General features: G+C 35.6%; 1 protein-coding gene across 2 annotated transcripts in view; it reads left to right on the top strand.

The window, feature by feature from the left end:
• The window catches only part of COG5 (component of oligomeric golgi complex 5), a 286,168-nt gene that overhangs the window by 199,776 nt on the left and 68,289 nt on the right, over positions 1–18,103 (top strand). For both annotated transcript variants that reach the window (XM_025984069.2, XM_072759956.1), the window contains one exon: positions 13,216–13,420. In XM_025984069.2, the coding sequence (XP_025839854.2) occupies positions 13,216–13,420 (205 nt within the window). The remainder of the gene's footprint in view (positions 1–13,215; positions 13,421–18,103) is intronic.

The raw sequence follows: 18,103 nt of genomic DNA, 5'->3' as shown, positions 1-18,103 counted from the left end.
CATTTTATTCCAGAAATTTTACTGTGTTCATTTGAAGTTAATTTTTTTATATGGTGTGAGATATAAGGGTCAGGTTTACTTCTTTGAATATCGATCTAAGAGATTATACCCTACCCCATTAACTGCCCTGGCACTCTTGTAGAAAATCATATAGTTATATATGTGCAAGACTATTTCTAGATTTTGTTTTTTCTATTTTTCTTTGCATCTGTATATTTGTAATCACTAAAGCATACATTCTTCTATTTTACTTAATTTATCAAAATAATTTTGGTTATTCTAGGCCCTTTGCATTTCCATATGTATTTCAGAATCAGATACTTGTTCCTATAAAAATGTCTCGAGACTTTGATTAGGATTACATGATGAGGGACGCCTAGGTGGCTCAGCGGTTAAGCTTCTACGTTCAGCTGAGGGCGTGATCTTGGAGACCCAGGATCGAGTCCCACATCGGGCTCCCTGCATGGAGCCTGCTTCTCCCTCTGCCTGTGTCTCTGCCACTCTCTGTGTCGCTCATGAATAAATAACTGAATGATGATCATAAAAGGGTAGAATCTTTGCAGTGCCTTTTGTAGCATAGAGGGTACCTATGAAAATATTTTTTCCATATAGACTTTCACTGGTTATCTAATGGGAAAACTTATTTTCATTTTGCAAAAGGAAAATGTTTCAAATTTGAAAACACGTGGTCATCAGTATTTTGCTATCGAACAGATATATTTTAAAACATAACCAACATCTGTTCAAGAATAGTGTGATAGTTTAGAACAGTGGGAAAATTACTTCTCAAAACACCTTAATGATATGGAGATAAAAGTGCATGAAAACTGGTATTTAGGGACGCCTGGGTGGCTCAGTGGTTGAGCATCTACCTTCGGCTTCAGGGTGTGATCTTGGAGACCCGGGATCGAGTTCTATGTCAGGCTCCCTGCATGGAGCCTGCTTCTCCCTCTACCTGTGTCTCTGCCTCTCTCTGTGTCTCTCATGAATAAATAAATAAAATCTTAAAAAAAAAAAGAATCTACAGATCAATTTGTGATAATTCACATCTCAACAATATTGAGTCTTCAATCTGTGAGTGTATATATTTTCCTATTGATCTAGGTCTCATGTCAGTGCTATATAGTTTTTAGTGTGCAGGTCTAGCAGATCTTTTCTTAAATTTATTACTATTTCATATATTTCAGTGCTACTGTAAATGGTATTTTAAAAATTTTACAGGTGTTCATTATTAGAATATAGAAATAAAATTGACTTTCATGTACTATCCCTTATCTTTGACTTTGCTACCCATACTTATTAGTGTAGTAGTTTTTGGAGATTTCTTAATGTTTTCTATGTTGATAATCATACAGTTTACAAATAAAGACAGTTTTACTTCTTTTCTGGCTTCCTTTCATTTTTTCCCCCTTGGTTAGCACTTGCAGTAGTGTAGAACTGAAGTAGTTTCTGCCTTGTTTACAATCTTAGAAAGCATGTAGTCCACCTTTAATATCTTAACAGCAGGTTTTTCAGTGATGCCATTAATCAGGTTGAGGAAGGTTACCTTTCATTTCAGTTTTTTAAGAGTTTTTTTTTAATATTGCTGTTAATTTTCTTACAGTGCTTTTCTGCATGCATTGAGATGATCAGATAGATTTAGTTATTTTAATGTGTTAATACCTTGTATTTTTGGATAAACCCCACACGGTCATGATATATTATCTTATTTATATGTTGTTGAATTCAAACTGATAAATAAGTGTAAAGTTTTTTGAATGTGTGTATAAGATATTAATCTTTAGTTTCTTAATGTCTTTTTCCATTATGAGTATCAGGGTAATGCTAACCCCACAGAATAAGTGGAAAAGTATTCCATCCTCTTCAGCTTTCTCAAGCTGTTGATGTAAAATTGGCATTAATCCTCTTTAAATGTTTGGTAGAATTTACCAAGGAAGTCATCTGGGCTTGGAATTTTCTTGGTGGGAAGATTTTAACTACAAATTCAACTATTTTCTTAGATAAAGGATTATTCCATTATTTCTTCTTGGGTAAGCGTTGGTGGTTTATATCTTTCAAAGAATTTATCCAGTTCATTGAAGTTTTCTAATTTATTGGCATAAAGTTGCTTGCAATGATTTCTTAATTACCCTTTGAATGTATGTGGAATATGATTAATGTTCTGTATTCCTGATATTATTAGTTTCTTCTTTTTTTCCTAATAATTAAAAGTAGAGGTTTATTAGTTATATTTTTCTTCTCAGAAAACAACATTTGGTTTCATTGATTTTTGTCTTTTTTATTTTCAATTTCACTGATTTCTGCTCTTGTGTTTATTATTTATTTGCTTTGCTTTGGGTTTGATTTGCTCATTTTATTAAGATTAAGTTTAGATTATTGACTTAAACCTTCCTTTTGTAATTTGTTTACGCCGCAAATTTACCTATAAACAGTATTTTGTACCTTTTGTACAAAGGTTTTGTACAAAACCTTCCTTTTGTAATTTGTTTACGCTGCAAATTTACCTATAAACAGTATTTTAGCTGCATGCCACTTTGCTATTTTTCCAAACATCTGGAAGAGTTGGAAGAATAGTGAAAAAGCATCTATATATCTATACCTTTGATTTAGTATTTAACAGTTTTCCTGCTAAATGAGCATTTTGAGATTGATGTGTTTGAAATTTAAAATTCATAAAAAATAAAATTAAAAAATAAAATTAAAAAATAAATTTAAAATTTATGAATGATTTTAGTAGGTAGTTTTTCAAATATTCAGATACAATATTATGTAAATATAGACTTTCAATAGTTTTTCACACCATGTATGAAAGTAACGGGTTTTCATGAAAACAATAATCATGAAAACTTTCAAAGAAGTTTTCTTTAATATTTAACTTTTTAAATCATAAGTCAATTGCATTTAATGGAATGCATGTACTAATATACTAGAAATAAAATACAAGAATGTAAATTTACCCACAAAATACGTAAGCATAATTACAAAATTGATTAAAAACTCAGTTTTTAGGCTAATGTGAAAACTAATGTGAAAAGCTCATTTATGGCTGTTGCAAAGTATCTGTTTTTAAGCATTTATTAAAAGTGTACTTGGGGCACCTCGATGGCTCAGCCAGTTAAGCGTCTATTCAACTCTTGATTTTTATCTCAGATCATGATCTCAGAGTTGTGAGATCAAGCCCAGCGGGGAGTCAACTTGAGTAGTCTCTCTCCCTCTGTCCCTTCCCCCCAACACATTCTATATCTCTTTCTCTCTTTAAAAATAAATGAATAAACAAATAAATAAATCTTTTCTTTTAAATGTACTTTATCATTTAAAATCTTTTTTTGAGGGACACCCAAAAGGCTCAGCAGTTGGGTGCATCTGCCTTCGTGATTCTGGAGTGCTGAGATCTGCTGCATTGGGCTCCCTGCTTGGAGCCTGCTTCTCCTTCTGCCTATGTCTCTGCCTCTTTCTTTCTCTGTCTCTCATGAATAAATAAATAAAACCTTTTTTTGAAATCTTGGAGTTGTTGTAGTCAGTATTTTCTTTCTGTAGAGTAAAAATTTAGTTTCTATTTTGAATATTCTTGCTCAATGACAGGGATATATGAAAGAAAATAGCCTTTAGCATACTTGAAAACTTTCAGACCTTTAACCAATTTCACCTTCCAATATTGTTTGTTACCAGTTGATTTGGCACATTTTTAGTAGAAATTGTATAAGGTAAACTTCATGCGAATAAATCACACAGATATTGAGTGGAGGTGCAGCTATAAAGGCAATGTTTTTGTCTACTAATTCAGTCATGTCTGTCAATTCTGGATCTGATTGAATTTTCTTATGGATAGTTTTTTTCTGACTTTTCTTCATGTCTAATAATTTTGGGGGGTTATAAGACATTAAATTTTTACAATGTCTGGTACTGGACACTTTTATCTCCTGTAAATATTCTTGTTAGATACTGTCAAATTACTTAGAAGCAATTTGGGGTTTTTTTGAGTCTTTTAAGATTAGCTTGAGTAGTGTTTAGTCTTGAGCTAATTATTTTCCACTACTGAGGCAATACTTTCCTTAGTACTCTACCAGATTCTCTGAATTATAAGGTCTTCCAACCTGGCTTTCAGGAACAGGCAGTCTTCGCAGTCTTGCGTGAGTAATGGATATTCTAACTAATCCTGCATAGGTTCTTCCCCCATACTCTGGAACTTTTTTCACACACATAGGATGAGTAGTGTTTTGCTGAGTACGCAAGGTGGACCATTTGCAGATCTCTGGTTAATCCTTTATGTGCAGTTCTCTTCTCTCTGGTGTTCTGTCCCATGAACTCTAGCTGCTTCAGTTTTCCTGGTCTTGGGGACAGAAGGTGTAGAGGAGTCTCTTACTCTTGCCAGTGCTGTAGGCTAGAAGCCCCTGGTAGGAAATAAGCTGATGTTACCAAAGTGGGAGGTTCTTTCCCTACTCAATACCTTTTGCCAAATAGCCAACTAACAAAGTAGTAACTGATGGCAAGCACATAATTTATTCAGTGGCCATAGAATGGAGAAGGGGAGTTCATGCTGTAAGGGTACCTTCTCTCCAAGTAGGTTTTATAGGATTGGGGTAATTAGGGGCTGGCAAGCAAATTGACAGAGGAATTTTTCTGGGATGAGGGAGGAGGCTTCTGAACAAGGGTATAATCTCTTTTCTTCCCCTAAATGTGCACGGTTGGATCTGTCATGGTCTGTGATCTGTCATGGGCTGTTAGGTGTGTTTTTTCTTATTACAGTTAGATGAGGTCATCTGGACGGTTAGCACAGCGTCTAAACTGGATCAGACCACTCTATATTGGATCCTGGGGGCTTGTTTGGAGCTTGTGGCTTTGGCATCCTGACTTAGCTTCTGATAGAAAGCAGCACCTGTGAGTAGGGCTAGAAGACTGAGTTGTTGTGACTTGTTAGTAAGTCCCCAGTGGCACTGGGATGGTTGTAAGGTTTATCTCATTTATTTCCTATGCCTCAAGAGATCACTGTCTTTTATTACACATCTTTTAATGTGTGGTGTTTCAAAAACCATTATTTTATATATTTTGTCTGTTGTGAGTTTGGTGTTTTGTTTTGTTTTGTTTTGGTTGTTTCAGATAGGAGGTTAATCTGGTCTCTGCTACTCCACCTTGCCAGAAGCAGAAGTATCTCAGCTAGTATTAAGAGTAATGATTAAAACTACATTTCAAAATACTATACAGTATGTGCATGTGTAACAGTTACTGTCATTCAACTTCTCTTTGGTCATGTGCTGCATTATCATCCTTAACCATTATAAGCCTTTGGCGTTCTTTACATGCTCTTCTTTTTCCCATTTTGCTCATTCTCGGTGACCAGCCTTGTCTCCTGGGTCATCAAGATAATTAAGGTCATTAGGAAACTCTTTCAATATCCTGTCCCTTCCCTCTGAATGAAAGCCTTCTTTTCTCCCTGTGGGTCTGAGTGTGAGGTAACAGTCTTATTCTCCAGAGCTGCCCATTCACCTTCAGTGACTGCCTGCTTTGTGTACCCTTTGCTCACAGCAACACCATTCATAAGTCTCTGTTCTATCTTGTGTTTCTCCTTTTCTGTTGATTTCTTCCCCTCAGATAGGAAACCCCTCCAGGTTGCTCTAATCTAGTAAAAACTAAAACTAGAGAGTTCCTCTTTAGCTACTATTTGATCTCTGCTCTTTTTATCCAAACCTCTCAAAAGAGTAGTTGGTGGTTTTTTTGTTTTTGTTTTTGTTTTTTGTTTTTTTGCCTTCATTTTCATACTGTTGATTTCTCAACTAGGTGTACTCTGGCCATCTTACTATTCTATTGAAATTGTTCTCATCAAAGTAAGCAGTGACCTGCCTTTTAATGATCAGATCCAAATATTTTTCAGTTCTTAAATTATGGGACCAATCTATCTAGCTTGTGTAGTTAAAGAAGCCACTGAGAGGAAATATAATATTTTTAGGCAAAAGATTCCATCAGTATTTCACATTCAGAGTAGTTTGTTACTTCTGATAGCATTAATAACTTCCTCTGGGAGAACTCCAAAGTAAGTTGTTTGTAAAGCACCTTCCATTTATATAGCACATACAGTCCCTGAAGTGTACCATAGTACTTCTTAAAATTATAGACAGGCAATATTAAGGAATACAACCATCTGCAGAGTTGAAGATTATGCACGTAACAGATTGCCTTAGTAAGGAATATTTTGGCAGAAAATATCTAAAGGGAAATTTTCCTAGTTAGGAACATGTTCTTTCTGATTATAAATGTTCATGCTTAGGGATCCCTGGGTGGCGCTGCGGTTTGGCGCCTGCCTTTGGCCCAGGGCGCGATCCTGGAGACCCGGGATCGAATCCCACGTCGGGCTCCCGGTGCATGGAGCCTGCTTCTCCCTCTGCCTGTGTCTCTGCCTTTCTCTCTCTCTCTGTGTGACTATCATGAATAAATAAATAAAATCTTAAAAAAAAAATAAATGTTCATGCTTAGTAAAAAGAAGTTCTACTAGATTTGATAAAATATAATCCTAGACAATGAGTGTACTTTATTAAAAAGGCAAGGAGCTTGATTGAACCTGTCACCTTGAAACTTCAAAAAAGCTTCTATAGGATATCTGCTGCCTTAATTATCTTTGGGTGATAGTTATTTCCAAAATGACTTCTAAGCTTTATGTCTGTTACTTTTATTGGTGTGTATATATATATATATATATATTAAATACATACATATACAGAGTCATTATATTTTACACTTTGAACTAGTAAATGTTACAAATCAATTATATCTCAATAAAACTGAAAAAATAAACCTTAAAAGATTAAAAAATTTTCATTGATTTTTCATTACTCCTTTTTTTTTTTTAAAAGATTGTATTTATTTATCTATGTTAGAGATAAAGTGTGTGAGCAGGTGGTAGACGGGGAGCAGAGGGAGAGGGACAAGCAGACACCATGCTGAGCAAGGAACCCAACACAGTGCTCCCTCAACCCTGAGATCATAGCCTGAGCTGAAATCAAGAGTCAGACACTTAATTGACTGAGCAACCTGGGCACCCCCGCATTACTCTTAAAAAGTCATTTATTATAGTATCAGACTCATAAAGAAAAAAAGGTTGAGTATCATAACTATACACCTAAATAAATTTTTCAAACCTTAATATAGCTGTGTAACCAAAATGAAGAACAGCATCAAGATCGAGAAATAGGATCCCTGGGTGCCTCAGCAGTTCAGCACCTACCTTTGGCCCAGGGTGTAATTCTGAGGTCCCAGGATTGAGTCCCGCGTCGGGCTCCCAGCGTGGAGCCTGCTTCTCCTTCTGCCTGTGTCTTTACCTCTCTCTCTTTCTCTCTGTCTCTCATGAATAAATAAATAAAATCTTTAAAAAAAAAAAAAAAAGATCAAGAAACAAAGTATTACCTGACCCAGAAGCTCCCCTCAGGTCTCCTAGTTTTTGCCAGGCACTCTCCATTATGACGAGTATTCACTCATTTCTAATGACATAGATTCTTTTTAAATTTTTATTTTATGCAGATAAAATTTTCCATATTGTAACTCTTATGTTTGCTGCCTGATACCTCTCACTCAATGTGTTTCTAAGAATCCTCTATATAGTTGCATGCATTTGTAGGTTATTATCAGTGTTGTAAAATGTTCCATTTTGTGAATATACCATAATATATTTATCCACCATATTACTGATGTGCATTTGGGTTATTTCATATTTTGAGCTATATTAAGTAATGCTCTTATGAGAAATCTGTCCATTTTTACTGGGAAAAAACCTGGGAATGGAAAATAGGTACTTGTAATAGACAGAATTACATGCCTCATAGAGATTTGCATGTGTTACCTTAGGTGGCAGAAAGGATTTTGCAGATGTGATTTGTGGCTCTGAGATGGAAAGATTGTCCTGGATCATCTGGGTGGGCCCCGTATAATCACAGAGGCCTTTAGAAGGGTATGAGGAGCAGAAGAGTCAGAAGAGGAGACGTAACTATTGAAACAGAAGTTAGAGCTTATAATACAACTGCTGGAAGGGGCCCACAAGCCAAGTGGTTTAGGCAGGTGGAGAAGTCAAGGAAAAACTCCTTTAGGACCATCAGAAAGAACATAGCCTGTTGATAACTTGATTTTGGCTTAGATCAGTTTTGTACTTCAGACCTCCAGATCTGCAAGATAATACATTTATATTGTTTTAAACCACCAAATTTATGGTAATTTGTCACAGCAGCTATGGAAACTAGTATGTAATAGAGTTTACATATGGTCAGTTTGAATTGTTACTGCTGAAGAGTTTTCAAATGTTGCACCAATTTAAACTCTTTGAGGCAGTCTGCTTTTTCCTATATCCTTGTCAACACTTGGTATTGTTTGTGTTTTTTTTCCCTTTAACTATTCTGGTGGACATTTAGTCAAATCACATTGTAGTCTTAATTGTATTCCCCCTAGTGATTAATGATACTCACTTTTTCCATATATTTATAGACTATTTAGATAATGTTCTTTTTCAAAGTTTCTGTTCATTTCTATGGAACTGTCTTACTGATTTATAAGATTTTGTTACATAATCTGATTTAACTGGTTTCTTTTATCCCCCTTTGGCAATCTAGTTGTACATATGTAGGTTGATCATTTCACTTCATTCTGGGATTAGGATGGATTAAGGTAGCTGCAGTTTTAATAAGACTCAGTCTATCTCTAATTTTTTGTTTTCCTTGGACATGCTTCTCCCAGGCTTTTAATTGAGAGGCTGGAGGGTCTTTTTCTCTTCATCCCTGAAATAATTAATTTTTTTTTAAAGATTTTATTTATTTATTCATGAGAGACACACAGAGAGAGAGGCAGAGACACAGGCAGAGGGAGAAGCAGGCTCCATGCAGGGAGCCTGATACGGGACTTGATCCTAGGACTCCAGGATCATGACCTGAGCCAAAGGCAGACCCTTAACCACTGAGCCACCCAGGCGTCCCCAAATAATTGATTTTAATCTGCCATTCAGTGGTTTTCAGATAAACCTCTTCAGCTTTCCGCTTCATGAAACTGCAGAATCTGGTGAACGTCTTCATAGGAAGGAAGACTTGCTTGTGTTTGTGGCATGATCTCTTCCCCCATAGCAGGCCTTTGTTTCCTATGATATGTTTCCACAGTATGAAGGATAGTTTACCTCTGCCCTTTGAAGTTTTAGGCCTAGTTCCCCAGCTTCCCTTACAAGTCCATAAGTAAGTAAATCTTCCATGGGACACTAGGGTTGAGAGTCCTTAAGTTTCAAAAATCTTACTTCTGTCCCATGAACCACTAAAAGCTCTGCTAGTTTCTTCTCCAGCATAGGAGAACCTCTGCTTGGTCCAAGCTTGAATTTATAAAAATATATATGGCTTCTTTAATTGTTACAGTGGGAGCCCTGATCTGTCTCCATTCTTCTCCACCCCCACCCCCACCCTCTGCTATTATTCCCAAGATACATTCCCAGTGTGACTTTTCTGGTCCCTTCTTATCAGCACTTTTTTTTTTTCCCTTTCTAATTTTTTATCTCTGTGGTGGAGTCTTAGTTTGTGAATGAATCACCCTCTCTCTTCTCAGTATTTACAAGTACCTGAAACACATGTCTCTATCCTCCCCCTCATCTGGATAACTCACATTAGTCTTCCCATTCTCAGTTGAGAAATGAAGTGTGCTTTTGATGTCTCCCTCCCCATACACATGCTCAGATATGGGTATGACATCCTCTGTCTGCTCCCCTAAAGCTCTTCTATGTCCCCAATGTAATTATCCCACTGTATCATAATGGCTCACCTCCTTGCTTGTCTGTATCTTTTACCAGGCTCTAGGAAAAGCTTATCTGTGTGCCTCTGTTCCATATTATGCTCCTGTCACAAAGCAGTGTTCATTATATAAATGACATTCAGTTGAAATTGATGCCTAATGTGTTAAATTAATTTTTAAAGGCTTCAGGAATTCGGAAATCTGAGGAGGAAAAACTAAAAGGAAAAATACCTTTTATTAAAAGAATAATAAGCACCCACAAGCTAAATGAGATCCTATTGTAAAATACTCTTAGAAAGCAACAGTATGTATGTGTGATACACAGAGACATGAAAGGATGGCACAAAAACATAGGGATGATTATCACAGGATAATAGAATATCAAATAATTTTTACCTTTTTATTATACTTTTATATATATTTGATCCTTGCAGTGAACATTTTATGTCATCATTGATAAAATATGGAGCAGTTTTCGTTGAGGTAAAAGAAGAAAGCAAGTATGAGATTCAGATATTTAATTAAGTCCTCCATGGGGATTTGTTGAATGCAAAATGTGACCCAGTTGTTATGGAAATGGATAAAGTGCTCAGAATTGAAGAGTAGAGTGAAATAAGAAGAGTTCAGAGGAAAAAAATCCCCAGTTTACCTCAAATATCAGGATAAATTCCAAAGGGATCAAAGAATCAAATGTAAACTATGAATCCATTCAAGTGCTGGAAGAAAACATAATTAAGCTAGGAATAGAGAAAACTTCTCTGATTTAACATCCAGAAGCAATCATGAAAAGACTGATTATTTGACTATATTAAAAGTTGTACATGGCAGAAAAAAACCTTAAGCAGAATAAAAGGACAAGTGAAAACTTGAAAAGTATAACTTACATCAAAGAAAAGATGCTAATATCCCAAATATAAAAAGATGTTAAGAAAAAGGCTAACAACCCTAAAAAAAATAAATATATATATTAAAAAAAATAAATATATATATATATATATACCTTTTATTTGGAAAAGATGCTCAGTGTCCTCCATGACTCAAGAAATGCAAAATAAATGTACATAGAGACACCATTTCTCATGTATCAAATAGGGATAAAATCAAAAAGTTTAAAAACACACTCTGTTAATAATCTTGTGGAGAAATGTCCTTATACATTGTGAATTCAAATACAGACCTTATGGAGGGGAGTTCATGAGTATCTTAACAAAATCATGTAAGCATTTGCTTTCTTACTCAGCAATTCTCCTGAGGATCCATTCTACAGATGCACCAGCAAAACTGTGGAAAGGCATATACACAAGACTATTCATTGGATCATTATTTGGAATAAAAAAAAACTGGAAGTAGCCCAAATCTTCATCACTTAGGTGATTAAACAAACTGGTGCATACATAGGATGTAATGCCATGCAGCTATTTCAAATAATGAGAAAGAGGCCAAAAACAAAACAAAAACCTGAATGAGGAATATATATATGCTACTATGGAATGATCTCTAAGATATATTAAGTTTAAAAAGTGGAGAAATATATGTGTAGTGTGCTCTTGTTTACCCAAGATATGGAGTGGTATAAATACACATTTTGGCTTATATTTTTAAGAAATGGAAGAATAAACCATAAAGTCCAGAAAAATGACTACCAAGAGTAGAAGAAGGGTTGTGTGTAAAGAATATATTGGAGAGACCAGGGATAGAAGCTAGACTTCTTTGAACGTACTTTGTTGTGTAGATTTAACTTCGAAGTCATGTAAATATTTTATATAGTTATAAAATGGAATGAAAATGAAAAAAGAAATTACTAAATATCAAAAGTAAAATAGAAAATCTTAATGCAAATGTTTGTCCAGTTGGTGGCAAAACCATACAGAGAGGCACTCACATTTTACTTTTTACTTTACTCATTTGACTACTTTATAGTAATTGTTTTTTTGGCCTTCTTGGGATATATTGAAAGGACAGTGAGAACTACCCCCCAAAATCCCATGAGCTGTTTTCAGTAATCCTATTATTACTGTTATTCTCAGACTGTTATGTGTGTTTTATGGAATGGTACTTGGTTCCTGTGAAGAAAGCTGGAAACTAGAAACATTTAGGGGGAGTGGAAGGTAAGAAGTTGGAAGGATTTTTTGGGTGACCTTTTTTTTTTTCTGTGGGGTAATAATAAAGGTGGTCATCTTCATATTGTAAGTGGATTCAAAATGAACTAGTTAGTTTGGAGGAGAATATGTATGCTTTATATTCCTGCTAAAAGGGATGATTGTGGGATAGAATGCATACCCAGTTGGTGGATTCTGTAACTTTGTGTTGCTGATATTATGGAAAAACAACTAAGAAACCTTCTACTGATCATAGCCAGTTATAGGCAAGCAGTTATTCTGTCCTAATTATATGGATATATAGTTTGCAGAAGGGGATAACCGCAGGTGGTTTTGTTGTTGTTTTTTAAAGTCTGATTCTCCATTCAAAACTTAATGTTTTAGGCTTTGATTGGATTTTCTATTTAAAATTTGCATTTTAATATCTGTTTATCTTAAATAGGGCTTCTTTGAGTTTTAAAAAAGTCTGAATGAGAGAGGATGTTTGCAAATAATATATCTGATAAGGGGTTACTATCCAATATATATAAAGAACGCATACAACTTAGTACAAAAAACAATAATAAATCACCTAATTAAACATGGGCATAGACATTTTTCCAAAAGAAGGCATACCAACAGGTACGTGAAAAGATGCTCAGCATCATTAATCATCAGGGAAACGCAAATTAAAACCATAGTGAGCTATTACCTCACATCTGTCAGAATGGCTAGAATCAAAAAGACAAGAAATAAGAAGTGATTAGGATGTGGAGAAAAAGGAACCCTTTTACACTGTTGATGGGAATGTAAATTGGTGCAGCCACTGTGGAAAATATTGTGGAGGTTCCTCAAAAAAATTCAAAATAGAACTATATGATCTGGCAATTCTACTTCTGGTACTTACCCAGGATTTTTAAAGATTTCTTTCTGTTACTGATTTCTAATACTTCGTATAACTTGAAAGTTTTTGTATCTATTTAGACTGTTTTATGGCATCAAATATTATTGATCTTCATATTGCACTTCAAAATGTGTACTTTGCTGTTTTGGATGAAATATTATATAAATGTCAAGTGAATTTAGATATTGTTTAGGTTTTCTATATGCTTACTGACTTTCTGTGTACTGGATTTATCAGTTATTGCGAGAGAAGGAATTGAAATCTTTAGTTCTAATTGTTGATTTGCCTGTTTTCTTATAGATTAGATTTCAAAGTATGTGATTCACATATCAAATGCTGTGATTAGTGTAAGAGAAAAATTACCTTTACTAGCATTATTTTAAAAAGCCTTATTAGAGTATATCTTCTGCCATCATCATATATAAAAGAAAATTTATTTGCTACATTTTATTTTATTGTTTATCTTATCCATGTTATTTTTTTGCTTGGCAGCTTCTATGTTTTTGAAACAGGCATTTGAAGGAGAATACCCTAAATTACTACGTCTTTACAATGACTTATGGAAGCGTCTTCAACAATACAGCCAAAATATTCAAGGAAAGTTTAATACAAGTGGAACTACAGACCTTTATGTTGACCTACAACAGATGGACGATGATACACAAGACATATTCATACCAAAGAAGCCAGATTACGAGTATGTTGCTTAATCAAGCCTATTTGTTGTCATGATAAGGATTTTGTTACTGTTTTTTTTTAATTTTTTTTTTAATTTTTTTTTATTTATTTATGATAGTCACAGAGAGAGAGAGAGAGAGAGGCAGAGACACAGGCGGAGGAAGAAGCAGGCTCCATGCACCGGGAGCCCGATGTGGGATTCGATCCCGGGTCTCCAGGATCGCGCCCTGGGCCAAAGGCAGGCGCCAAACCGCTGCGCCACCCAGGGATCCCGGATTTTGTTACTGTTTTTATAATGAACTAGAAATTGGGAATATGTTAATCTTCTATATATTTATAATTATCATGATTTATATGTATACTGTAGAAGACTTTGGAACACTTAAATGAAGAAGTCAGATGTGATCCTTAGTTGAGCAGCCTGGTTCCTAACTGGAATCTGATGTAAAATATAGCACCACATAAGGTGAGGAGAAGCTAGGAGATGAGCATATGTGATCACCATCTTTTAATTGGTAATATACCTGTCATTACATCAGATAGTATCATTGATAGACCACTGGCATAAATATGACATAAAAGTAACTAGTGTGTTCAGGAACTATAGAGGAAATAAATCTTATGCTGGGATAGCTTCTCAGTGTGGTAGGAAAAAACTGAGTATAGTCACAATTAAACCTCAAATCTCTTAGCTTATTCATAAAGTACAGTATATGTAGCCATATAGTTAGGTGCAACTTTGGAAAACAATATACCATCTCGTAAGTTTAAGCCATCCAACTTTCTTCCTAAATTGAAAAAGTATTATTTTCAAATTTCTCTTTGAACAACAAATCAATTGATTGGCTTGCACATTTTCTTTAAAAACTAGAATCATGGGGATCCCTGGGTGGCTCAGCAGTTTAACGCCTGCCTTTGGCCCAGGGTGTGATCCTGGAGTCCTGGGATCGAGTCCCACGTCGGGCTCCCGGAGCCTGCTTCTCCCTCTGCCTGTGTCTCTGCCTCTCTCTCTTTCTCTATGTCTATCATGAATAAATAAATAAGATCTCTTTAAAAAAAAAAAAAAAAACTAGAATCGTTTATTGTGACAATGCTGACTCAGATAACAGCAAATTCTTAACACCTACCTTGTAAAAAAAGATGTTAGGTGGATTTAAATATTTCTTTTTCAGTTTTTAGTTTTCTAAATACCTAGTGTATCCACCATTGTAAGAAGTTCTAGCTAATGAAATACAGGATGTAGAAGTTTTCAATGCCAAAATAAATGGCATGACAGTAGGCTAGGAAGATAGACTGAAACTATATTGTTCTCTTCCATAACTCTTTTATGCTAAACTTGGAGATTAGATAAGAACTAATAAAGAAGGGCACGAGAACTAAACTCATCTCTTGATCTATAAAGATCTAGTAAGTTTTTAAGTATGTAAAATAGAATATAATTATTCTATTTTTGGCTTAGTTCTGTTTTTTATTTTTTAATTTTTTTGGGGGGAGTTCTATTTTTTAAATCCATATTCTTGCCCTTAAAAAGATCTGTAAGTATGCACAGCAAAAGGTGATAGTGGTTTGTCTCCAGGAGGTAGAATTTTTGTTTGGCATTTTGTGCTTTTCTTTAAAATTAAAAAGGAGTGGAGGGAGAGCAGTAAAATCAATGGAGAGAGAAAAAAATCAGGAAAAACCTGCTGTGTTTTGATTAATGGGATATTATTGTCAACTTCTGGAGGTCAAATTCAGGTAAGTAGTTGGTGGGGGAGAGGAGGTATGATCCATATACTTAAGAAGCCAAAAAATCATGAAGGTAATGAGGAAACAAATACAATGGGTTTTTAATATTCTTTCAAGAAGTAAGGTAGAGAAGAAAACATAAATTTGACCATGTTAACTGAGCTAAAGGAAATTTGTTTTGTTTTGTTTTTAATAAAGATAGGGAGATTGGACAGTGTTTATAAATAGAAGTAGCTGGTGGAGAGAGAAAGAGATAGGAGATGCAAGAAAGAAGTAATGAATGGGACAAGGCCCTAGAAGAATCAGAATAGTCAAGAAACAAGTAACTAGGTTAGCAATTTTTTTACCTTTTAGTATTCATGCTGTATTTTCAGTAGTGGTAATTGCTATGAAGAAAATAAGATAATGTGATAGCATACTTTATATAGTGTGATCAGGGAAGATGTCTATGAGAAGGTGAAATTTGACCTGAGATCTAAATCATGCCTAGATATGGAATGGTAGGTACAAAAGCATTGTTAGAATTGATGAAAGACAAAATGGGAGAAGATTGGGGTGACAATATGCTGTATTCCCCTGACCTACTCACCAGTGAAACTGGAGGAAAAAAGCCTCTTTTTTCCAAAACCTCTGAAAATGATCCTAAAAGCAAATAACAAATGAAAAGTCATGTACTCAAAATCTATGAACATTCAGTAACAGTTCTGTAAGAGGTTGTGATCTTTGAACCAAGACTGTTTCCTCCCTTCCTTCTCCTTCTACCCGCTCAGCAAGGCATAGACTCCACTCAGACTGTAGCAGTCAAGAGCCAAGGGCCCCCTCTATGCCAACTCCCAACAGGAAGGCTTCCTTCCTAAGAGGAGCAGAACCTCAGCAGTTCTCATCCTGCCCTTATTTCTGTAGCTGAGGCTAAGTTTCAAGCAAGTGAGATCAAGAGGTGGGGTGCTTCTTTAATTGTGCACAACCCTACCCAAGGGGTAGAATCTCTATCTTTTGTACTCTCTGAAAATACAATAAACTTCCCACTTTTAAAATAGTGTTTCCATGCCAAGAAAGGCAAGCTGAGAGGACCTCAGGCTGCTGGCCCCACACCCCACCACTAAGTTCCTAAAGTGAGATGTCACTCAGAGAAAGGCTTGCCATTTTCTCCACCTTTAGTCCCAGAGCTCTGGCACAAAAATTCTCCTTGGGGAAGAAGCAAGCAGTTAAAACCTTAACCGTTAATTTACTTGAAAGTAACTGATATCATTTGCAATAAGCCTGGGAAAGCTTAAAGCTGAGGACATTCTTAGAAGCAATGGAGGTTATGGTGAAGGGCAATGGGGAGGATATTCATGATAAGGAAGATACAGACTATACTATAGGCCAGCTAGCTCCTAGGAGAGATCTGTGGAATAAGACAACTGAAAGGAGTTCTTGGAGATCAGAACAAATATCAAACATGACCTCAGAAGTTATTTTATCAAAGGAGCTACAATTAGATTGGATTAGTTTGTAAAGGAATTTATGGTCTATTGAAAACAATAGAGCAATCTGCAGCAGCTGAGTGTAGTCCAAGAAAGAGGGGGTAATGGAACCCTATCAGGTCCCACTGTTCTCCCTGGGTGATTGTGGGCATACCCAAAGCTATGCCTATCTTTTTTTTTTTTTTTTAAAGGACTTTATGTATCTTTTTATTTTATTTTATTTTATTATGATAGTCATACAGAGAGAGAGAGAGAGAGAGAGAGAGGCAGAGACATAGGCAGGGGGAGAAGCAGGCTCCATGCACCGGCAGCCCGACGTGGGATTCGATCCCGGGTCTCCAGGATCGCGCCCTGGGTCAAAGGCAGGCGCCAAACCACTGCGCCACCCAGGGATCCCAAGCTATGCCTATCTAACAAAGGTTTCACACTGCAGGGGAGAAATAGACTTCACTAAAATAATCTAGCTAGTCACTAAACAAGCAAATAACAATAACAGGCTAGAGGTACAGAGACCTAGCATATTATCTGAAATGTCCAGTTTCTAACAAAAATAATGAGACATACAAAGAAATAAGAGTATGGCCCATACACTAGGAAAGCAAACAAACAAACAAGCAACAGAGACTGCTTATTCACAGAGAGTGAATGGACATTCAGGTTTAATAGACTAAGGCTTCAAATTAGTCATTAGAAATATGTTCACAGAACTAAAGGAAAGCATGATGAAAGGACTATATGATGACAATGATGCATCAAAAGAGAATATCAATAAAAAGATGAACATTATAAAAAAGAATCAAATAGAAATGCTGGAGTTGAATAGTTAGGTAAACTAAAATTTTTAAAAATCACTGGAAGGACTCAACAGTAGAATTGACTGGCATTAAAAAAGCCAACTGGAAACTAGATTTGTGTAGGCCTAAGAACAGATAGGAAAAAACGAAGAAAAATGAACAGAGCCTCAGAGAAATGTAATTAACAATTAAACATATGTAATGGGAGTGCCACAGTAAGAGGAGAGAGAAAGGAGAAGAAAACATATTCAAAGAAAGAATGGCTGAAAACTTCCCAAATTTATTGAAAAACAACATATACACCCAGGACGCTCAACAAACTCCAAGTAGGATAAACACATAAAGACCACAAACAGACACATCATAGTAAAAGTGTTCAAAGTGAAGGACAAGGAGAAAATATTCAGAGCAGGCAAAGAAAAACTAGTTCCCACTTACAAGGGAACCCCAAAAGATTTACGGCTTACTTCTCAGCAGAAACAAAGGAGGCTAGAAGATGGTGGACTCAAAGTGCTTTAGGAAAGAAACTGAACCAACTATCCTATATCCAGTAAAGCTGTTGTTCGTGATGAAGAGAAGTAAATACTTACCTAGATAAATAAAAACTGGGGGAATTTGTTGCTAGCAGACCTAACTTGCAAAAAATATTACAGGAGGTTCTTCAGACCAAAACCAAGTAATTTCAGTTAGTAATTCAAATACACATAAACAAAAAGT

This window comes from Vulpes vulpes, chromosome 5 (genome assembly GCF_048418805.1).
Source record: "Vulpes vulpes isolate BD-2025 chromosome 5, VulVul3, whole genome shotgun sequence".
NCBI lineage: Eukaryota > Metazoa > Chordata > Mammalia > Carnivora > Canidae > Vulpes > Vulpes vulpes.
The sequence above is the reverse complement of the archived record's forward strand: the minus strand, read 5'-3'. Positions and strand labels throughout refer to the sequence as shown.